The 24,560-nt window shown below is 37.7% G+C and overlaps 1 protein-coding gene across 1 annotated transcript; it reads right to left on the reverse strand.

The window, feature by feature from the left end:
* Positions 1-551: 551 nt before the first annotated feature.
* On the reverse strand, positions 552-22,078 carry LOC141622828 (DNA polymerase epsilon catalytic subunit A-like). Its single transcript, XM_074438848.1, has 48 exons — positions 21,802-22,078; positions 21,182-21,247; positions 21,024-21,083; positions 20,846-20,941; positions 19,936-20,096; positions 19,744-19,832; positions 19,399-19,616; positions 18,521-18,607; positions 18,301-18,435; positions 17,928-18,050; positions 17,593-17,676; positions 16,950-17,114; positions 16,690-16,866; positions 16,013-16,126; positions 14,926-15,030; positions 13,724-13,842; positions 13,493-13,634; positions 13,319-13,413; positions 12,908-13,013; positions 12,728-12,807; positions 12,472-12,648; positions 12,276-12,363; positions 11,291-11,371; positions 11,048-11,191; positions 9,640-9,735; positions 9,244-9,444; positions 8,901-8,955; positions 8,654-8,796; positions 8,001-8,573; positions 7,721-7,912; positions 7,571-7,645; positions 6,653-6,843; positions 6,172-6,355; positions 6,028-6,092; positions 5,056-5,188; positions 4,866-4,967; positions 4,691-4,774; positions 4,328-4,402; positions 4,071-4,130; positions 3,730-3,992; positions 3,600-3,648; positions 2,953-3,113; positions 2,802-2,868; positions 2,440-2,574; positions 2,182-2,352; positions 1,886-2,095; positions 1,311-1,417; positions 552-1,075 (listed from the first exon to the last, which is right to left on the reverse strand). The coding sequence occupies exons 1-48, from the start codon at positions 21,997-21,999 to the stop codon at positions 715-717; spliced, it is 6,663 nt and encodes a 2,220-aa protein (XP_074294949.1). The 5' UTR covers positions 22,000-22,078; the 3' UTR covers positions 552-714.
* Between the last annotated feature and the right edge of the window lie 2,482 nt (positions 22,079-24,560).

Below are 24,560 nucleotides of genomic sequence, written 5' to 3' on the forward strand. Positions count from 1 at the left end.
CAAACTTCTTGATTAGTTGATTAGCTCTTTGAAGAACATTTCCAACAAAGGGATTACTCATTGTTGTCGATGGTGGAAATCTTAAGTTACACCAAAAATAAAATAAAATTGAATGACCAATCAATTACTATTTTTGTATTACTAATTAAACGAAAATGAAATCCGTAATGCAACATTTAAAACTGATACCCTTAAACCATTTTACCGGACTAATTTTGTCGATTTTGATGTTGGTGGAGCAACCATGACTCGGTGTGGCAAAAGATGATCGACGACCATACCTAGATGAAGTCGTGGATCACCAACAGCTTTGCTTGGCTCCAACCAAAGACACAGCTAAACTATATATGGTTTGGATGCTCTTGGTCCTTCATTCTCGCTTGTAAACACCTGACCATGGTGATCTTGGTACAGGCAACCCCCGATGAGTCGTGACTCGTGACCATCATTCTCCACAAAGCATCTTTGTAAAGGTATTGTATATTTTACGGTTCCAAAAAAAAAAAAAAAAAAAAAAAATCACACCATCCATGTTTCATTGTCTCGCTGTATTTCAAAAACTCGTGATCTTTTGTATAACTGCAAATTAGTCTGACATACACTATTAGGAAAATTTCTAGCAAAAAATGCTCACATCTAATTTACAAATAAATTACTATGAATTCACATACCTGCAAATATACATCCCTCTGAGTAACATTCTAAACTGATGTTTTACCTAATTTCCAGAATCCAAGCTACACAATCTCTCAAGAGTTGGAAATTTTGTTGGACAGCTATTTTATAAAATATAAGCATTTTCCTGCGGAATTCAGTCGGATCTTCAAGACATTTGAATGGACCGGCACATTTACACTGCTCGGTCAGGTGACGATCCTTGACCATATGGCACTTGACGCATACCAAATCCTGTAAATGGTAAAGGCGTTCGCGCTGCCTTGCTATTTGGAGAAGCGAGTTTTCTACCTTCTCTCGGTCGTAAGGATGCCCACATTGTGGCACTCCACATCGCCACTCCTCTGTCAGCAGGGCTGGGTCCCTCCCCAGGTCGAGGTCTCTTACATCATTGCAGTAGCTATTCAATACAGACCAAACCAAGAGTTAGCCATCCATGATAATTTAAATGAGTATTAAGGGAACACGTAAGTTTTATAAATAATTTTTTAAAGTGATTTTATTATTAAGATTAAAAGGCAAGGAATGAAAATCGGTAATCTGGTACTACACTGCAGAAACCGGGAACATAAAAAGAAATACAAAGAAAAAATAAGCAAGCAAATTAAAGCGTGCTAGGCTTTAGAATTATTTACCTGCAAATCATGTTGGGTAACACAAAGGACGGATGAGAAAGGCTAAATTCGGCTTCAGGAGCAAACTCTTTGACACGTATATATCGTAACAAATTCCTTCTCATGACCTGTCAGATAGCACAAAAAAGTTGTCACTACTCAGAGAGACACAATAACAATCAGAAAACCAGAAAGAGAGCAAAGTTCATGACAATTCTTGACAAGCAATAGCTTTCCTACTCTTGGAGGAGTTGGACAATATCTCAAGTTAAAGTTTAGTATGCACCCAACCAAGCTTGCAGATAAGCAAATATCTAAAAAACTATGGCCACTATGAGCATTTTCGCTTCAACAAGCACCATACCAACTGATTAAAAAAACACCAGCATTATGGATTTATGGATTGCGTCCAAGTTCATACATTTAACTTTATGCCCAAGTTGTAAGAATACATAAGCCAGAACAAGCACCACCGGTATGAAGGTCAAGAAACAATTTCAATGCAACAAGCAAGCTATGATCACAAAAAAGGACTCCTGGGTCAGGGTGCAACATCCTATAATTACATCAAGTAAAGAGTCCTTGAGAAGTGTTACCAGGACATCATGCTGAACATTTTGGTCCAATGCCAAAACAGCACAGACATGCTTGATAAATTCCAATGCGCTGTCCCCAGTATGAACATTTCCAGAAAGTTGAGGATCAACTTTTGATAACTCATCGTTTTGAGGTATCTTCACAGCTTTTGAATGACGGACTATCTCGCGGACGATTGTAAAAAGTTTGTCTGAGAAATAACAGCTGATCTGAAGCATAATAAAGTTTCATCAGTCTAATACATTAACAATAAAGTGTGCCTGCCAACAGAAGATTTCAGGTATTTAATGAATACCTGATCTCTGAGATATTCATTCAAACGTGCCTCGAACTTCTCGGCAACGGGAGCTGTGATCGATGGTGTGCACAGGTCACCATCGTCAAGAAATGATTCATTCGTAGTTTGATTCAGGGCATACTCCCACGGTTTATACATAAACTCAGAGACTGTAACAACAAAATGGTCCTGCAAGAGGGACAAAATAGGGGAATTGTGAGTTTGGAAAGCAGAATATCAAACAATGGAGAAAAGTTTTGCCATTAAACAACTTACTTGAGTTGTCTTTGGTAGGTATTCAGCAATATTCCAACTGGACACAATATCCACTTGAAGTTCACCAGAAGAGAAAGTTGAAGAGCTGGTAGATGCTGCATCGGAATCTTTGGCCTGAATGCCTCCATAATTGTACTACAACATCATAGAAAATCTTTGAATTTTTGAGCATGAAAGTAATCTATTACTCATTGTGGTAATTCAAATCATGTTTAAGCAAATGCGCCAATGGCTTTGTTTAATTGTGGATGTAATGCTAACTCTGTTTTTTCAGTTAGGTAGGTTATGTGATCATTGGTATCAATTCAGTCGTAGAAAAGATGTTTTAGATGACATGTAAATAACGTACAAGAACAGATTACCTGATCCATGAAAAGCAAGGAGTGCCAAAAGTGTAGTGGTTCAATCTCAATCCACTCAAACATGTCCCTGTATAGAGTGACTAGTTACATACCAGTAAATTTGCCATGTAAGAAACAAATAAAATAAAAACAATAACTGCAGATGCAGTACCTAGTCTGTAATGCTTTAAGCAAGCTCTCACAGTATGCTTTTGCCGCTGATAAGTCTGCTTTTCCAGTGTCCAGAATAATTTTTGAAAAATTTGCGAAAACAATTGTGGCGCCCAATTTACGGAACTCTGCCAACAGTAATGCGAAAACCTTTTGCATCACCTGTTCAAACAAGATTGATTGATATCAGTGTTAGGATTTTAACTTTGAAAAGAAAAACAATACATTTACATCAAGAGTATGCATACATCTGCTAAACAATGCCCAAACAGGTATATGCTCAATTGCACCCCTCACATGCTCAATTGTGCATGTCATGTCCTATACCTCCTCTAGTCTAGTCATGTAGATTCATTATATAAATTTCTACCCATTGTAAGAAATAACCCAAAAACTTTTCCATGCAAGTGTGGGTCTCATTTCTAAAAAAACTTGGTCCAAAATCACACGTGTATTCAAGTGAGAAGCGGGAGTGCCGTAAAGATGTCAAAGGCTCAAATGAGAGAGGTATATCAGTTTGAGAGAGCAGCAATGAAACGACATCAAGCTCATGTAGCATGGTGAATATACATATCAAGCAAAAGCTTTTCTCCTATGAGTAACCCAACAAATCCGGTGGTTTTATGTAATATAGAAACAATAATTTACCTTGCAAAGCATTGTGTGAAGGGAGGGATCATGAAGTTTAGACTGTGGGCTGAAATGAGAAAGGAAGGTAACTGATTACGAGTAAGTCCCAGCAAAGGCGGATAGGAAATAAGCCTACAAAATCACATACCTACAAAGCCATCGATAAAGATGTTGTAGTATTGCATCAGCAAAAACATTTCCAGATGTAATTGCATCCTGCAGGCATCTTTGGACCAACTGTTTCAGAACCCGGAATGCAGATCCACAGGAAGTAGTCTCATCAAAACTATATTGATCGCTGGACGTGTGTGGCTCTGCATCTGTATCTTGCTCAAATCCATATAAACCACTGCCCTCAATTTCATTGATTAGACTGCTCTTCAGAAGAGCATTAACAGCTAAGTGATGAATCTGCAAAGCAAAATATTTCCTTAAACTTACAAGCACAATGCAGAGCAGAGCTGTAAACAGAATTCTATAGATCTGAACCTTAAGCTCCACTGTGACCTTTCTATATGCTCCAGGGTAGACTAGAACGGGTTGATTGACCTGTAAAGCACAAACGGGGAGTTAAATACAGACAAACGCAAAAAAAATTGTTGCAGTGTGAAGTATGTTACTCCTGTCCAAAAAGATTAATGACTTATCATGCACTCATGATATATGAAGATAGATCATCTAAAATAACAGTGCCTAAAGTTTCTTTTAATCAATAAGCTTAGTCGAGTTTAACCACCAATGCAAACCTCATCAACAAAGCAAGAGTCATCTTTGTTAAAGCCACCTAAATCTGGAACACCATCTTCAGAAATCCAGAGTACCTGCAAAAGTCCGAATATATCTTTTAAAGAAACACACGCAAAGAGGATTTGAAGTTTCGGGCTTTCTTTTACTCTCTATCTTTCTCCTTTTTATTTCTCTGGAGATAAGTAACCAAGTAGGAATAAATGAAAAGACATAAAATCAGTGATATGCCATCAGATCATCCTGATGCCAATGTGGCAAGCCAATTCCAATTTATAACTCTGACATAAGAAAGCCTGTCTAGGACAATCTATGTTTATCCCCAAGCACCATCAATCAATACTAAAATAAGAACCAGATGGTACCTGCTGATTATCACGCAGAGCTCTAGAGAAGAAGATATCTATAGTGTATATAATCCAGTCAAGGTCAAGGTTTCCAAGAGGTACCTGTATGACATAAAAAAATTCAAGGCTCGTGTATGAGTCTAAGTTCATTTAAAGAAGATAAAACAACATCAATTTGCCTTAGGAATATTACATGTGCATATCTTGAAAGAGAAATCCTCTCATGCAGCCACTGGGATGATGCTGCGCATCTTTGCAGGGCAATTTTTGCAGCAACAGTTTGCCACCCAACAGCCTACATACATGAGAATCAGTCTTACATATTAAAACAAAGATCCGGTGCATCATATAGATGGTAGAGGAACAGTGAGGCTAGGCAGTACCGGATATTGACTATCACGGGCATTGGCAGGGATGCTCACGCAAGGTAGGTCATTCAGAACTTGAATACCGGTCTTCAGCAGATGAATACTCGGGCACTCAGTAACAGCAAGGCAAGGACGGTTGGTTTGTGGTCTGAAAATGAAAGGCAGATTAATGTAATAACTGTTTAGCTCATCCGTAATAAAGCTGTCTAGTAATAGAACCATCGTGTAAGACCCGCTTCTCCGAGGCCTGATGGTGAAAAACTTCTATCGATGGCATTAGTGGCTGGTGCACTAGGCCATTGTGCAAAAAACATTTTTTTTCTCCCCAACATGCACCACGCCTCGGAAAGTGGGTCTTACGCAATGGCCAAGTGCACCAGCCACTCAAGTCATCGATGCCCGAACCCATCATAGCCGGCAAATAAATTCCTCAGTTTGACATTTGCCAGTACCACTGGGAAACCCTAATATTTTGGGACCGTGGCTTTATTGTGGTTGTTAAAATAACTGATACTTCTACGAACAAATTACATCTTTAGTAACACGCATAATCCCCTCAGATTCCAGTTTCCACATATAGATAAGTTACTCAACTAGTGTAGTGTCTTATAGGAACAAACTTTTTACATTGGTATAAGAAAAGGAAAACAGAACTGTAGGTGTTCAAATTACTGAAAAGTCACATACAAGTATTAGCTTAACTGTAACAACAACAAAAAGTCCATCTTTGCAATCAATTAAAAGGCAATAATGCCAGTGGTCTGCCTCCAAATGGCATACCTAACAATAATTTAAGAGTACAAGAAAGTATAAGATCATTTGTCTTTAAACTACTTTAGTTATCTAACAAAGTTGCTTCTGCCGGCATTTTCTTAAACTATTCGTGTGTCCCTGAGTTAGTTTTCCTACCGAGTGGTGCAATAAGTGGGGGTACCATACCATCCTGAAACATAACCTAGTGAATAAAAATCATATCTAGAATGAAACCTGTGTTCGCTAATAGTTCTCTGCATAATCCTTTCAGCTTCATGATTCTCAACAACATAGTCAACCTGAATATGGTGTGATGAACATTAGTTCAACATGTACAGAATAGAAATGCAAAAATTTCGAACAAGTTTCCAGACTTGCCTTGTATGAGATGACACCTTGAGAAATAGAAGGATCTATGGACAAAGCTTGGCAAGCTTCATGATAAAATCTCTTGATGTTAGTAGGATTCAACCCTTTATTTTGATGGGGATCAACCACAACAAAAGAAATCATATTAGAAGCTGGGAAGTACCCTCCGTATACTGCCCGCCCTTCACAACAGCTGAGAGAGAAGAATGAACAAGAAATTAAATATTTAATATACTTATTACGTAGTACTTGCAAACAAATGTCCAGTCAAGTGAAAGAAAATTTATAGCCATGAACTAAAAAGTAGCAAAAGACAAAAGAAATTGTACCCTGCTTACTCATTAAGCAGTAACTGATCAAATCTACGTGCGTTAATGTACGTGTTCAATATGAAAATCGAACCATGCATATTGTTTATACCCAAGATGAACCAATGAGTTGCTCTAGCCCACCAAAAGGTTGTAAACAAAAAACAAATGAAAATATTTACCTGTGGTACAAGTAAAAGAAAGAGAGGGACATCTCAAGATAATGACATTCAGCCGTTGTTTTCATCTGCAGTTCATTTACACTCCACTCAGCTTGGGCATTTCTTTTTTTTGCACCTTTATCCACTTTACAGACACAGCCTATCTGGAGGACAGCATTAAATTCTGGAGGAACTTTGGTTTCATATATGCCCTGATAATACAATAGCATCATTGAGATATCGGGGATAACAGACATCTGCTATTGGCAACTTAAGAAACAGAAAACCGGCAATTCAGAATGTAAGATCACAAATTTTCCCCCTTTTCTACAAAACCCAATTGAAATTTAGCACGGGATCTAATAGAAGTAATTAGCTATTTGACCCTCTCACTCCTCTGTTTACATTTTTAACGGAGCCAAAGATTAATTATCCTTTGGTTCTTGCGACCAAAAATAATATTTTTTGGTTCTAAATATGATGGAACAAAACAAAAGGGCTGCGCTTAAGTTGTAAAATACCATCATTTGATTGAAGTCTCAACGTGATTTCATTTTGGGTCATTCGAAAATTGCCTCTCTACGTTGTTAATCACAAAAATCTCGCCGGTTGATTGTATCATAAAAGCATCATCGTAGTGCCTTTTACAAGAAACTGCTACATGACGTTTCCTATTTTTCTATTTCAACCATGCCCAAAATAACAGCTTATGCAGAAAAAGAAGACTCGTATAAAAAACTAGCCTCTCTACGTTGTTAATCACAGAGATCTTGCTTGTTGATTGTATCATAAAAGCATCAATGCAGTGCCTTTTACAAGAAACAAGTACATGCCATTTCCTATATTACCATGTCAACCATTCCCAAAATAACAGCTCATGAAGAAAAGAAGACTTGTGCAAAAAATAACGGAGATAATCAAGGTGTTCAATGATCAGACCTCTACTTCTGGATCTGCAAGATGGGCCATTAGTCTCTTGCTTTCTTCTCTAAACTTCATCTCGTCTATGATTATCTATGGAAGAAACAAAAAACATATAAATAATTCCCACAATTACAATTAAAACAGGAAGATGTTGATCTGCAGCACCTCAATCAAGTTATAGCTGCGACCTCCATGAGGGAGAATCTTGTTAACCCGCCTTCCAGGAAATTCTTCAGTAGCTCTGGAGTTGAGATAGAAGACTCTAGGAACACTGATGGGAATCTTAAGCATACTATCCTCCACAACAACCCATGCAAAAAATTGACCAGGCAGATCACTTGGGACCAGCTGCAAAACCTGAACGACAACAAGTAAAGGAATCAGATGCAAGAGTAAAGCCTACTATTGAACACACCACCCTGAAAAACGTGGAAGGCAGTAGTACCTGCCAATAGCTGCTTGTGAGAGACAATTCCTGCCTCTTGAAATATGAACTGACCCCAGATCTCCGAATATTTTTCTTATTATTCACACATTCACGTAGACTAGAAACACCAGGACCATGTTTTGATGTTTTTGCATCGCACAACTTTTGTCTTTTTCTCTTCTCCCGGTTATCTTTCCATTTCCGCTTCTTTTGCTCAAGCCATCCTGCATAATCAATAGTCTTATCTACTTCCTCAACTGACACAACATTCTGAAATTCTACACCACCGTCACGACCTTGGTCATGTATTGTCTGGTTAGAATCTCGTCCAATAACTTCGTAACTTTGGACAACAGGTCTACTGCCAACTCCAGTTCCATCCAAGTTTCCAAAGTCCTCCATATCGTTGATATTGTGTTTATTGTTTCCACCGTTCACAGAGCCAGAAGTAGCAGCACCATCTTTTTCTAAAGCATCTCGTTTAGAAGAGAACAAATCCTTTATCTTCTTTTGCCGAAATTTATCCTCTTTTTCTCGCACCTTCTTGTGTAGCCAATCGGGATGAACCACCCTGGGTACAGGATTCGTTACCTGACACAGACGATAGTTTCAGAATAGGCAACTGTATTAACAACATTAACGTACACAGGTACACAAGTAGCAACAATAACCTTTTGCATCGCAGCTGGAATAGTAATGATCTTCTGAATGGCCGAACTAAGACGTTGTTTGTAATAAGACCAATCAATGATGGATCTAATGCCGACATCTGATGAGATCTTGCACCACTTCCGCACGTAGGATTTCATGATTTCTGTAATCACAAGAATTAGCCAGCTTTCATGATTTCCTTGGTAAAAAGAATTAGCCAACTTTCAGTCAACTATTCAAATACTGGAAATTTTAGTGTGGCAATACCGTTTTCAGTTTCAAATATTGCAACTGGAATTGCTCTCTCACTTACTGGTGTGCCCTGTCAATTAACAGAAGGACAGCAGTTGAGAAAGACATACCAAAGAGATAATAGAGCGAAGATTATTCCTAGATTACTATGGCAGGCCAAGAGGGTATTCCACTTACAAAGATATTGAAAAGCAAGGCATTATCACTCATAAACCATTGAGCAACATAAAGAATATATTGAGAAATTACTTCACAACACGTAGAAGGTATTTACCGTTATTTAATGAGATGAATACTAAGAATGACATTCTACAGCTGATGCATATAACGTGAAATTTAACAAGATGAGCTAAGGTACCTTTGGCTCACATGCAACTATATACTGACAGCGAAGCCCCTTATCTTTGACCATGGTATCTCCTAGGAAGTCAGCAAGACGCTTAGCAGTGGTTACGGCACAAGATTTTTGTTCACCATAGTCTACCAAAGACTTGCTCATGGTGCTTGATTCAGAAATGTAATCCAGGAGCTCACTATCTGCTACATCTTTCCCTTGATTCTGACACAGTACTCAATGGGTAAGTATTCTCTTTCGTGACTAAACATGTATTATGTCCTCTGAGATGACACTTCAAAAGACATACTAGAAAAATAAACACTGATAGAGGGGGGAGGTCTAAGACCGCGATGTGATGTGATACATGTAGAAAATCAATTAATAGTTATTTTTCAATTATTATCCCTTCTTACATACATCAAGAAGATCAAGCCAGCGATTGGCAACATTAGCAACAGCAGCATAGCATTCTTCCAAGGTTGATCCATCCAGAAATTTGTCAAACATCTCCGCCTACAAACAAAAGCATACTACATTAAATTGTTTCTACAAAAAAAAAGGTTTGACTGCTAAACTAAATACCAATATAATCTCACTGAAGACAAAGAAAAAGAACGCAAGATAAATGATTGTCACTGTACTGTGCTTAAAAGGGCGGTTTTAGGAAAGGGGTTTAGATGATGTTTGGTTAGCCCAAATTTCCACACCCTTTACCCCATTTTCAGTTTTAATTACCCCCTCACCCCCCCTAGGGAATGGGATACCCTTTCCCCATTACCTTTTCCTCACCACCACCATCCACCACTCAACCACCACCACCATCCACCAAAATACACCTTCAAAACTGGCACCGGTGTCGGCGCCGACGTCCAGCCTCCGACCCATCCTGCCGATGACGCTCCCTAAAACTTCACCCGCCACAACAAACCACCACCCTCAACCCTTAATAAACCTTCTCCCAGCCTCGACATCTCCTTCCCCTCCTTTAAAAACACCAGATCTGGTGTTTTTGAAGGCGGGGGAGGAGATTTTGGTGGTTGAGGCGAGTTTTTAAGAGTTGGAGGTGGTGGTTGATGGGGATTTCGACGGGTGTTACGGATGGGGGCCCAGGAAAGAGTAGGGTGGCTGAGTTGGAGCGCCGCTGACGGTGGGGTGTCGCCAGTGCCGATGGCGATTCTAGGCGGATGTGGTTGGTGGTGGTTTTCAGTTTGGGTTGTATGTGAATCATTCCCTGTGATTTGTTCAATCAAACAAGCAAGTACAGCAAAGGGAAACCATTTCCTTTCCCCTTGTTTCCCTTTCCCTTTCCGATTCCCATTCCCTTTTCTTAGGGCAAACCAAATGCCCCCTTAACTAATACTCCCTCCAAATCATTGGAATCATACCACTTTCTATTTTCATCTCATTCACTGGATTCATATCATTTCCTTATTTGGTAAAAGTAAAAGTATTAAATGACCAACAAACCCTCATAAAGCACCCCAAAGGCCCACACTCACCCGTCTTCTAATAAAAAGGGAGGGTATGTTGGTAAACTCCAACCAATTGGCCCACTTTTCTTAAAACTCAACCAAAAAGCAAATGCTATGTTTCTAGTGAATTAGAGGAAGTATCAGTTTTGACAATTGTCAATCCGAGTTGGCTGATATACTATGTTTAAGACGATTAACCTCATAGTTTGCTATTCGCCTATTCCTGCTAAAACAAGTGTATCTTAAAGAAGAGCATTTTAGAATTGCGGCACCGAACTCGACATGCTTAGAAAACTATATACAATGAGGCTGATATGTGTGACGCATCAAAAGGTATCTTACAAAAGTGTTACCTGGAACACCTTGATGAGCTTAAGCTCACCTCTGCGCTTAATCTCAAAACCTTTCAGCTCTGCCAAGGTTCCATCATCGTTGAAAACTGCATACCTCTTCTTGATCAGTATCCCTTCTGCCTTGGATGCAGGAAGAATCATCGCCTTCATCCAAAATAAAATAAAATAAGAACAAAATGACAAGATGCTTATGCTTATCGGACTTAAAGACCGAAAGATTGAAAAAGCAGGCATCAAAACTACCTTGTAAGGACCATCAACTTCAAATTCGATTGAGCATTCACTATGGGTTGCATATGTTTTATTGACGGGATCTTTCAGCGTCTGTGGAAAAGAGATACAACAACATTGCCCCAATGACAAGAGATCAGAAGACTAAATTATCTTGGGACAAATGGATAGAAAAGGCACAAAGCAATTTTTTATCCTCTTAAGGCAGTTCAGTGAAAGACGGCATAAAAGATTATCATACATGAAAACAAATGGTGTATTTGGATTATAAGATCCCTCGAATAAATGTTAGTTTTCTGATTAGTCATATTCCCCATTAAACTACCTTATACAGAGTACCTTTCAGATGGGGAATATATATTCCTACAAATAATGGAGGACAAGCGGTACTCGCTTGAAAACAATCACAAAGAAGTCCAATTCCATTGAATAAACATTCTTGAAATCCACTTACAAACAAACCCAACTTTAGTCTACAAAGAAGCTAGTACAACAATGACGTAGTAATTGAGGAAAAGGGGTCATCAATTGCAAACAATCACAAATAAGTCCAATTCCATTGAATAAACATTCTTGAAACCCACTTACAAACTAACCCAAGATTAGTCCACAAAGAGCTAGTGGTTCAAACCTTCCCCAAATATTAGTGACTTTTCCCTGAAAGAATATCGAAATTTAATTCTAACAAAATGCAACACAAGATATCTGACGGTATAACATCGCCAACCTCCTCTGCAACTTCCTATCTTTGGTATAAACCAAATCTCAAAGCGTAATATTAAGAAAAAAAATTATCTTACAAGTGTTGGCATCGAAACTGATGCCAAAAAAATGGGAGACGCAATATAAAGAGAGAGAAAAATTTGATGCTAGTAGACTAGAAGTCTAGTACACATCTCACATCATATAAGCAACGATTAGTTCACCTGATATATTTAGTACAACTAAGGTGAGAGGTAATTAAGGCATAGAGGGAAGGAAATTTAGCCATGCTGACCTGATACTGATCATTTGTATTATTTCTAGCTACGTCCACATTCAACATAACACACGGATAAGAAATTGTCAGCTTCCTCTTTGAGTCTCTGCCACAAAGAGTCGGTTAAAGTGTCATTAACTTCTCAAGGTAGTAACCGATGCAGCTACAGAATTATGTTGGGGTATGTGGGAAAATCCAATCAGTGAAAACTTACTTTGTTTTAAAGGTAAAGTTCTCAGGGAAAGATCCAGGTAAGGCACACCAGATTCCATCTGTATCTAATTCAAGTGGTCTACCAATTTTCTCAACCAGTAAGCGAGCATTCTGAATGATTTTTGCCCCTGTGTAGGTGACCACACCAGCCATTTCCATAGAGTACCACCTTGCACCTCTACACATGGTTAGGACTAAATTTAGATCAAGAATCAGAAACATATAACAATTTAAGGGGTGTCTCTTAACCAACTTACTTGCGCATGACATATCCGTAAAAGGAATTGAGGATACACTTATGAGCAAGTTGCAAAGAATCATACAGGATAACCATATTCTGCAAACAGAGCATAGACCAAACCAAACAAACCAAAACAATTAGGCAACCATACCAAAGAAGAGATAATCTATAATATGATCTGATAAGATAATATTACCTGAGCCTCCTGGATCTTTATTGGATTCCCACTTGATTTTGCTTCAGACAACTTCCCTTTCCACACTTTGTTGAGTCCTTTATACTCATACCTTCTATCTCGAAAGCTTAAGCAAGAGAGAAAAGAAACCATTCAACACTTACACCTACATCTGTGAAACTCAACCCCTATAGTTCACATTTCATAGAAGTTGAGCAGTCCATCTAAATTAGACAGCTTGTCCTGAATCAGGATCAGTTTAGATTTTCGACAGTATGATTCATTCATACATTACCTCCAAAGGGGTCAGATGTACTTGACAAAAATAGCATCGAATTTACAGATGCTCAATAAGAAAAAACGGGAGACAAAGATTCCTTGCAGCCAACACATGGTAAAAGGAAAAAATCACTGCGGGGCAATGACACCAACCTGCGAACAGTATCAACATAAAAAGAGTTTTCCCTCATGCATATCCCTGCTTCACGAACCTCAGTTGTTGGCTTGTCAAGAACCCGCTTGTATGCCTATGAGAGCAATAATAATTAGTGCAATCCTCAGTCTAACAAACCCAACACTAACGTCAAAGGCCGGTGCTGATATTACCTTTTGACAGTATTTGCGTAGACGATCTTTGAGCTTTAACTGTTGATCTGCCTTTGGTAAGTCAAGGAACGACTTGGAGGATTGCCCATCAATACTTTCCACTGATTCAGACTCAATTTGTCTCTTCAAATGATAATAGTCACTGTAGTGTTCACCAGAATGCAGCAGTTAACTCACAAAATTTGAGATTTATCAAAATAAATCAACTTTATTGCAAAAATTGTGAAGTACCTTTTCTTAGCCATGTAGGTTTCTCCACGCCAAACCCATTCAAGTTTACGAAGACAAACTTTTCCAGGACGATTAAAATTGCATGCAGTGCAGTCCTCATCTGTAACTATAGACGGGGGCTAGAAGTGACAGCAAAAGTAAGAATGAGCAGCAGCAACAATAACAACAAAACTAAGTCAGTGCCTCAGGGCTTCCCACAAATTGCAGGGAAAGAGGGGTCGGATGTACTTAGTCATACCCCTAAATAGAAACTGAGTGCAGAATTAAATTAAATGACCAGTATTTTAGATACTACTCCCTCCCATTCACAGAATCATACCATTTGAATAAAAAATTCCTCACATATATTCAACTAATGGTATAATTCCACTGAATGGGAGAGAGTACTCTTCATGGAGCCTACTATGTGCTTCTACATCAAAATTACCAAGAACAGCAAAGAAACACCAGTACTGTCAATATACCACCACAACTAATAAAATGAGTGCTGTCAATTAGAATTCTACAAATGTATGTTACATAAGGGGCTGATAATAAGCATAGTCTCTTCTCTCAGCTCTTTTATACTCCCTCCGTACCACACCAAAGGTAACGTAGGAAAAATTGGAGTATTTAAGAAAAAGTGGAAAAAGTAAGGGTAAAGAGGGAAAAAATAGGTGGGGTATGTAATTGTTGGTTTAATTATGGGTTGGTAGGTGGGGTATGTAATGGCATTTTGTGTAAATATCAAATGAGTATAAGGATAACTTGGTAATGTTGTGGGTCAAATAAGGAATGTTACCTTTGGTGTGGTACGTCCGTTTATAGTAAGTGTTACCTTTGGTCTGGTACGGAGGGAGTATAAATTAACTGAACTTTTGCAACCTCTCGGGTCAAATAGACATAGCATTAGATTATACATATTATTCAATATCATATCTTCCGTTCTTAATGATGTATTAACTCTTTGTAAGATCTAAAACAACCATGACAAACACCTGCGGCATTCTCCAAATATGGCATCATTACTTCCAAATAATAAACACCTATATCAGAAATACTGTGACATCATAAATTTCTCCACTGCAGCTTACTAAGAATACTAAAGCTGTAGAGCACCATCATGGTCCAGGAAAAGTAAAAAAAGTATGTCTTCTTCCATACAAGCTAGCAATCAGCTGTAAAAGTTCGCAATCAGTGAGGATGGCTAGCGAAGGACACACCTGAAGCCTATTAGTCAAGATAATGTTAGGGTACATAGCAGCCACATCCAAATGATATATCAGAGGCCCTTCTTCCCGTATGGGTCCATCCCGTAAGCAAGTAAGCTGCAATCCAAAGAAAATAAAAATAAGACATGCGCAGAACCAACAAATAACATTCTGTCAAGGCCGTCGGCCATCCCAGTGGTTCTGCGGGGATCTGTAATTTTCACAGACTACACATGATTTAAGTCTATATATACACATCATAGCATGTTTTGTCTAAAAAAAATCATAGCATGTTGAAAGTATATTTTACTATGGTGTATAATTACTTTAAAATTCCTTGAGATTGTATATTTACTATGTTGTCTAAATAGAAGGGAGAAGTTAAGTTTAATAATTGCTTTTTTTCATTCTTGGATAAAATATAAAAATTATATACCTTTTTACCTTTTAAGTAAAAAAAAAAAGGGTTTGTAGCAGAAGAATATCTAAGGGTGTAGTGTGTGATGTTAGAAGGCAAGAACAAAGAAGGCCAAGATTAACTCAACTGCACATAGAATGATTTGAATATAGAGGTGTAAACATATAATTAGGCGCACTTAGTAAGTGAATAACCGTTGCACTATAGTCAACCTACAGCTACATCCATGTTTAGAAAATAATAAATGCAGCTTTGGGCCCTCAAAAGAACTGGGCCCAAGTTTGCTGAACCGATGTACTGGCAAAGGCCAGCCCTGCATTCTGTGTGAGAGGATGACACTGGACAGGCAAGAAGTGAAATAGCATTTAGTATTTTAGTGTATTACAAAACAGAAAGCTAGGAAAAGATCATGTTAACAATTTTTAAAGTACATGCAGACATCCATTCCAGCAAAAAATAATACCTAAAGTCGACACTAAAAGGGCAGCCCGGTGCACGATGGCGTCCCCGCTAGGCGAGGGTCCGGGGAAGGGTCCCACCACAACGGTGTAATTGGGGCAAGCCTTCCCTTGCCATTTTGGCAAGAGGCCGCTCTAAGGACTTGAATCCGTGACCTCGCGGTCACAAAGCAACACCTTAACCGGTGCGCCAAGGCTCACTAACAGAGAAAAAAAAATGCACCTTATCTCTAATTGCATCCTTGACTTCATCATAATTAGAGACTATATCCAAGTCCATCTTGCCCTCCACTTTAATTGCATATTGCAGGTCACGATCAAGATTGTCAATGAGTTGCTGAAAATGAAAGACTGGAAGGTTAATTGATTAGACAGGCCAAATTTTGAACTACTGGTGCCAGGAAGTGTCATGTAAGAAAAGGCGAAAAAGATTTGAAGTAAAAATGCAAGAAAAGTAAATTCAAGAACAGAAATGAAAAGAATAGCAGTACGAGATTCGCCTGAAGAAGGCTAGTCGTTATTTTGGCTTTAAGAGAAAAGTGGCTAGTAGCCATTCTTAATTTTAAAAAGTGTCGCAAGCGCGCCTAAGGCGCACCTTGGATGAGGCACTAGCCTTGGTGCGCCTTGCGCCTCTTCAAACTAAGTTGCCATTGTTGGAAGTCTTCCAGACACCAATTTAATGTTGTTCTAGTAGTTGTTGAATAAGAACACTCAATGGTTGTACGGGAACGATTGCATGCAACTGAGAATCCCCCACCCCACCCACACACCGGCATGTATGACTATATGAATGGGTAACTGTCTATGTAATGTACCTAGCATGAGAAGTTCAATTGTACGTATCCCCCATCCCCCCCCGAAGGGATCATGTTACACCCAGCAACAAATTACATGACAGACCTGATACGCAGATGGTTCAAGCTTGAAACTGGTTGGAAGATCAGATCTAAAAACACCACTTTCAAGGCATTCCACATGACCACCAATGTAAGTCTCACTCTCCAAAAGTTTACTGTTGTGGAACTTTTCCGGCTCGGATTGATGTTTGTTAGGACAGATAACATTTGCGTTAAAGGCCTGGAAATGTCATTAAAGGGTGTAACATGTAAGTTAAGTACAATATAAAACATACAGTATGAACTGCAAGTGTCAAAACTAACCTGGACCATCAAAAGCATCTCACATAGAGTCCCACTTCCTTTTCGCAAAACCTCGTCTGGCGGCATCGGTATTATAGTGGCAAGGGAAAATATGAAAGGATGAACATATGTCATGTACAAATAATAAGTTGCAACAGCATCAGAGACTGAATATGAGGCCATCATCTGTACAATATTTCAAGGATATACAGGGAGTTTAGAACAGTGAGCTAGTCTAACAGAGTAAAAAAATTTAAAAATCACAACAATTTATGAAGTTCACTGAAAGTTGAAAGATCAAACTATTATATTACACAAACTAGAAATCAATTTGCTTCGCAGCATGCACAAAACTAGTGAGCAGATATAGTCAATATTGTTTTAAGACACACACAACTCCATTTTAAATTATTAATCAGGAAACTAGTTCGTACCCCACAACAGGATTCTAGTTTCATGCTGTCGCACCTTAAGTGAGTACAATACGGCAAGTTATAGGGTTGACAAGGCTCAATGTCTCAATGTAATTTTAGTCACGGCAACCTAGAGTCAATGTCCAAAGGAGAGCCAGTTTCATCTACTACTCAAACAGTATATTCCACGAGACTATTCAAGTAAATAAAAGCAACAGTAACAGAGAAAGCAATGAAACAGAAATCCATACCTGAGGTTTATTTTTTGCAAAATCAACCATGTCTTCAGGATTCACCTCCATGGGATCATAACCTAATTTGGCTTTTGTAACAGCCTAAAGATGTTGGCGCAAGGAAGTCAGTAAGTGTAATGTACATCAATCTAGTCTAGTGGACGAAGCAGAGTACATATCAGTGAGGTCACGTCTCAGAAATGAGAGAATGTGCCCTCTTAGAAGTAACTTTGTTCGCCTACACCCACCCTCTACATAAAGTTAAAAATACATATGTAAAATTGAAGTATTCAACTAAGAACTAAGAATTGGTGTAGACAAGTCATAATGTAGACTGCTGGAAAATGGGTTACCTTCAGGCCCTGACTACCCTGAGGGAGATAACTATCACGCTTTACCCAGGCAAAGCAATCCAGGTGGCAAGAAAATCTTGCACGGCATTCACCTTGAACCTTGTCACACTGGAATCCAATCTCCTACAAGTTCCAAGCAAAAAGATGACAACTATTTCTTTATTTGAATATAAACGGGCAGGCTAGGAGTGAAAAAACCATTAACATTGGTCAAGCTTTGCAAAATCAACATATTTAACATCTTGGATTAAGCTGCAACACTGCATGCTTCTTGCAAAGAAAACCAGAATGTGTTTGACCACACATAATCTTAGTACAATACTACATTAAAAACAATTGATGCTTAACAAAATGACTCAAAAATAATGCATACATCACTCATTTTATAACCATGTTCGGCTGCTCTCCGCTCCAAAAATGGCCAATCGAAGAAATCTCCATTATATGTCACATATATACCAGGTTTTACTTCTTGCATGTGAGAAAACCAGGATCTCAGCAGCTCTTTCTGTAACAAATAAATTACTTATTAGCAAAGAGACAAGAGTTGCAAAACAAGTTTGCTCCAATTGAACAAAAAGAAGCCATATCACCTCATTTTTCACATTTGTAACTCTGAAACATCCTTCGAACTCTGGTTTCGGTGTGTACTCCAAATCCTCTATATCATCCCCAACAAACTGAAAATACACATTACACAACGTAATCACCATGATGAAATGCCATCCTCATAAGAACGATTACACCAATGAAATCTGAACAGAGAGAACCTACATAGCATATTTTCATGGTCATAAAACAACAATTTGTCTACTGGTTGGCTGATTGCAAGGGGCTTTAAAGATGGAAAGAGTTAACATGCATTAAGACAAGAGGTAAAATACATACACCACTCAGGAATAACTAGTAAACTGGGAAGAGAGATTATCAAAAGCTATCGTTCACACAACCCACATGATGCGAGATGCTAGCAAGATAAACTAAGCTTACAAAGATAAAGTAACCTTTCCACTAGAAGTAATTTATAATGTTTTTATGATCAATGAAAAAGCACCTAGAGATTGAATTGAACGAACATTTTTTAGGTATGAAGGGCAATAGTAACGCCATCTACATGAGTTAAAAACCTATTGACAATGTGTCACATTCTAGAACAATCAATGACATAAACTATTAGGCAGGTCACATGACTACATTTGGCATCACCGTTGAAAGCTTTTTTGTTTCAAACTGCTGGAAATTTTACACCACTTTTATAATCGTAATAGCTTCCAGGATTTGATATTGCGAGACGTTGGGTAAAAGATTCCTATGATGTCAAGTAATTGTCAACATTCTTAAAATTTATGGAAGAAAGAACTGTGCAAAAACTTATTGCACCTCATACGCAAAAGAACAGGTTAAGGAACATGAGCAATAAATCTTTTAAGCAAGGCATGGTGCTTAAAACAGTTGGATTTTTCAGACGTACCTCTCGGTTGATAATTAAATATCCTTGCCCGTCAACCATATATGATATCATCATTATTGAGTCATACTCAGCATCTGGAAATCTCAAAGGAAGTTTTGTTGTCTCTATATCAAATGCACAGACATGAACTTCCGCACGTTGTAGCAAATCAAGTCTCCTATCAAGGACAACTCCAGTAGTAGAAATACTAACATCGTACCATTGTCCACACCTTACATCTGGATCACACAAAAGGCATAAACCCTTTTTATAAGTATACCGCATGTTACAAGTTCTCAGTTGCAGAAGAACAAACTGAAAAATGTAAACGGTGGATTACAGCGAAGTATGAGAGCATAAGAATACCATTATCAATACAAAATCGAACATGATATGGAACGTCGTATTCACGGAGATCAGTTATACAATCTACAAAATCCTGAACTCTTTGCTCACTGCATATAAAAAACAAAATTACTACAGGTACTGAAAAACTTTATAGATGGTGATACAAGCCTACTGTAGCTTCTCTATATTAACTCCATGTCCATCAGTTACCTTTTACCCGTGATTATAGACTCATATGCTTGAGCTGCTTCAAACTTTGTCCGGTTTCTTTCAACAACACGTAGCAAGTCATTCCTTACATTCATCAACTGTTGCACAGTGTCAAATGATATCTTCAAGTATGACTTCCGAAGCCCAGATAAGTGGTTTTTCTGACTCCAAGACACACAGAAAAGTTTAGCGATTGAATTATGGGTACAAAACAATAGCCAGTCTCATAACAGATAAAAAAAAACAATAAAAAAAATAGTATAACACCAAAGCATACGAACAAGATACAGAGTTAAACAAGACAACGGATCAGGCTCGATGATAAGGATTAATTGAACTCAGATGAAATCATGCAATTACTAAGATAGTGTAAAATGATGCCGCTAACCCCTGATATAAAGTTATTTTCTCAGCAGTGAAAAATCCACAAAAGTCTCTAAAACTAGTAGATCCAAGAGATTCAACCTCAATGTCCCAAACATCTCTTGAAATTAACACCCTGAAACTGATCTCCACACTACCGCCTTTATAGTAATGAGAAATTGAAGGGACTTGTCATTGGCCAAATAGACTAAAATCTCAGTTAGAACAGTTGGTGTAGTTTTGCAACTTAGTAAGGCAGTGTTTTCTAAATTATCGGTGAAACTCAAAGTTAAGATTCAATTGGCTGTAAGGGTAGCTTACTGAAGACTTTTCACAAGCCATGCCTCATGTATAGATTTTCTCCAAAACAAAAATCATTAAGGCCAATTGTATCAAAATAGAACAATAGAATGTCAAACTCCTTCAAGAATGGAGATGGTTATTCAATTAAACTAACTCCCAACATGTCTAATATTTTCAGTAAATAAATGCTGCTGTACTTCGTATGTCCTAAAATGCATTAACTGTACAGCATACGAAAACTTACAAGATCAAGGTCTTCCTTCTCTAATATTTCAATTCCGGCTATGTCATTCTCGTACCGTCTTTTTAAATACATTTCTACATCAGTTTCCATTTTATCCTGCAAAATTCCCCCATTCATCATACAGTTGCCAATAATTACAAATCAATACAATTCTAAAGAATCACTAAATAGTACTTACTTTTGTGGCCGCATAAAAATATGGCCGGAACTTGTATTTAACCTTAAAATAACCACCTTCCTACAAAACCAAACAAAAAGAACACCCAATTCACCAAAAAAAAATCAGCTGATTCTAAAATGTCATCACATAAATTATGGTTCTCAATCTTCACTCACCTGAGTAACGAAATATAAATCTACGCAACTGTACACATTCCTCGTCTCTTGATCTTGCACCGACGACTGAACAAAACAAACAAACCAATTCATCAGCCAGTCCACTCCTAAAACCCTAATTTCAATCATTTCCAAAATCTCCCAAACTCAGCTAGTCAATTACTACGTCAACTTAAAATTGAGAGATAGGTCCGAATACAGATCCCTAATTCAATAAAAAAATCAAACAATGCACTCTTAAAACCCTAATTTCAGTAATTTCCAAAATCTCCCAAACTCCGCAACAGCAAAATCAATTACTAAATAAAATTGGGAGAAGGAGTTGAATACAAATCTCTAATTCAACAAGGAAATCAACCAATTCATCAACCAGTGCACTTCTAAAACCCTAATTTCAATCATTTCCAAAATCTCCCAAACTCTACTCAATAAAAATCAATTACAACGTCAAATTAAGATTGTGAGGTCGAGTTGAATACAAATCCCTAATTCAATCAACAAATCAACCAATTCAATCTTAAAACCCTAATTTCAACCATTTCCAGAATCTTCCAAAACTCAGCTAAAACAAAATCAATCACGACAGTAAGCTAAAAAGTAAGAGATAATAAGAAGAATACAGTAGATAAGGTGAGAAGCCATCCGAGCCGCTTATCGCCTTCAGTGAAAATATCAAACCCTAATTTAGCTTCTAACACATCTTCAGCAGTTCGGAATAACTGTTGCTGCTGCTGTTTCTTTCTACCATCGTCTCGACGACGTCGAAAATCACCGCCTCCGCCTCCGCCTCTGCCTCTGCCTCCGCCGAATGGATTCATGTGATCGGGTGGGAAAAAATTGGGTGTTTTGAGGAGAGAGAGTGTGTGTGGTGAAAATGTGAAGTGTGAAGAGTTGGGGGAAATGGCGGGAAAATAAAAGGGTTTTTGAGGAACAAATCTTGATTTTCCCGCGCTTTTTTTGTGGGTCGTGTGTGTGATTTTTTTGTATTGACCAAAATGTCCCTGTGTCTCATTAAATATAGAACCTCACCATTGCCCATAGCTAGGGGTGTTAATGAGACGAGACATCTCGCGAGCTACTCGAGATCGGCTCGGTCAAAGCTCAGTCAAAACTCGGCTCGGGCTTAGGCTCGGCTCGAGGGCTTAACGAGTCAAGTTGAGCAAAGGCTGGCTCAACTCGAAAAGCTTGCAAACGGCTCGAACTTGTGTTATTACTAGAGGTGATCATGGGCCGGGCCACTGTGGGCTTGGGCCGGGCCTTTCTAACAAAAACGGCCCATTTGTGTGGGTTGGGCCAAATGTGTGGGCTTATTTAGCAAGCCCAAACCCAGCCCTTATGGGCTAATTCGAGTTTTTGGGCCCTAAAATTTACGACTTACCCTAGAAAATAATTAGCATTATACCTTCAACTACTACTTTAAAAACATACGTAGTTCATAAAATTGTACAAAATATGATGAAATACTTATGAATTGCTCTCCAAAATAAAATAAAAACAAACACTGCCACTTTAGAATGCTTAATCATGCATTCGTGATAAGATTTATGTTATACACACATTGTTTTATAAATCTAAAAAAATATACTTGAGCTTTTGAAAATTTGTTTACAACTTTAACACCATTTTACTAGGTTTTATAAGAAAACAAATATTCATTTATTGATAAATATGGGTCGGGACGGGCCAAAATTTGGGCCGAACGCTTGATCCAAACCCGGCCCAGCCTTTTCGGGCCGGCCCACGGGCTTTTTGAGCCAAAACGAAAGGCCCAATCCCTTGTAAAAAGCGGGCTGGGTCGGGTAGGACCAATGGGCTTGAGCCATTTGATAAGCTCTAGTTATTACATAAGATATTGCTCATATTTTATAAAAATATTTTATAATGATTATATTTTTGTATCACACATACCAAATGTCTAACTGATTTGCCAAATATTTTTACATATAACCTTTGAGACTTGTTGTGGAAAATATCGAAGGAAAAATAAAATTAAAAAATAAATAATTTTATATAGGCTTAATTTGGGCTCGAGTTTTGGCTCGAGCTCGCATTAAAGCTCGCAAACTTGTTAATGAGCACATTTTTTTCAAGCTCGGGTAAACTCGAGCTCGAGTTTTGGTTCTTGAGCACAAATTGAGCAAGGTCAAACTCGGGCTCGGCTCGGCTCGTTAACACCCCTACCCATAGCCACATACCTCCCCATAATATGACACAAATAAGACTATATATCCAGATGTATATGAGCACGGTACATCCAAGACAAATCTAATTGAGCTTATATGTAATCTTTTCGAGCTTTTAAATTTTTTGAGTTGAATTTTATTTTTTTTGGTGTCAAAAATTAAAATCTAATTGAGCTTATCTTATATATCTATCTATATTAATAAATGAAGATTTTTTCGAGCGATTATAGAGTCTCCAACTATAATGAATCACTAAGATAAATAAAAATATAAAAAATATACTAAAAGAAATAAAAAAAAATATACTATTAAAAGTAAGATGTGTCATATGGAGTAATTTGCTTACTATTAAACTTCTAAGATGTTAGCTAATGTGATACGTCCACAATTACTCAAAAGAGTTTCATAACTTCTACACTTCCTTTTATTTTGGGAGACTATAAACTAGAGTTTATAAATAGGCATCTTACATGCACAATATTATTATGACTTAGTTGATTATTTATTTTTTATTTTTGAAATATAATGTAATTTTCTTTTATTATGGTGCTACGCATTCCCCTCTCATAACTCTTTTTCTACATGTTTTGAACGCTACCTTTAATTTTCTTTTACCAATTTGTAATTGGTTTGAATATTAATAATTTGTTTTTTTGGTTCTGTGTTTGCAGGAAAGGAAATAGGTCGATTGCCAATTTTACGTAAACACGGCATATGAGAGATCTCACCGTCTTCTATGGGAGTAATTGGTAAACCATGTCTCTAATTTTAATATGCCTTTCATACTCCGTATAATATAGTATAGGGTGTATGTATATATATGATGTATTATATGAAACTGATGTATTATATAGTTTAGATCTCTACGAGAAATTGATATCGCTTATCACTAATTGTGGTAGAAGTTTTGTTGGAAGTAATTTTATCATAATAATATCTATTTAGCATTTAATTTCTATCAAGTGTTTCACGTTGCTCGAAAGTATTATTCAAAAGTTGAATTATTTATAGTGGCTCAAAAATACTCTTTTTGTTGTGCAGTTTTTATACCTTGGTAAGACTATATTATACTCATATCTAAGACTTGAAACCAAATACTCCGTATAAAATAGATAAAATCTTATGTCAGGTGGCTTTAATACGGAGTTTTTAATGCAATTTCGTCATTATTGTTCGTGTAGTTTACATGCATGATC

This window comes from Silene latifolia, chromosome X (assembly GCF_048544455.1).
Source record: "Silene latifolia isolate original U9 population chromosome X, ASM4854445v1, whole genome shotgun sequence".
Lineage (NCBI taxonomy): Eukaryota > Viridiplantae > Streptophyta > Magnoliopsida > Caryophyllales > Caryophyllaceae > Silene > Silene latifolia.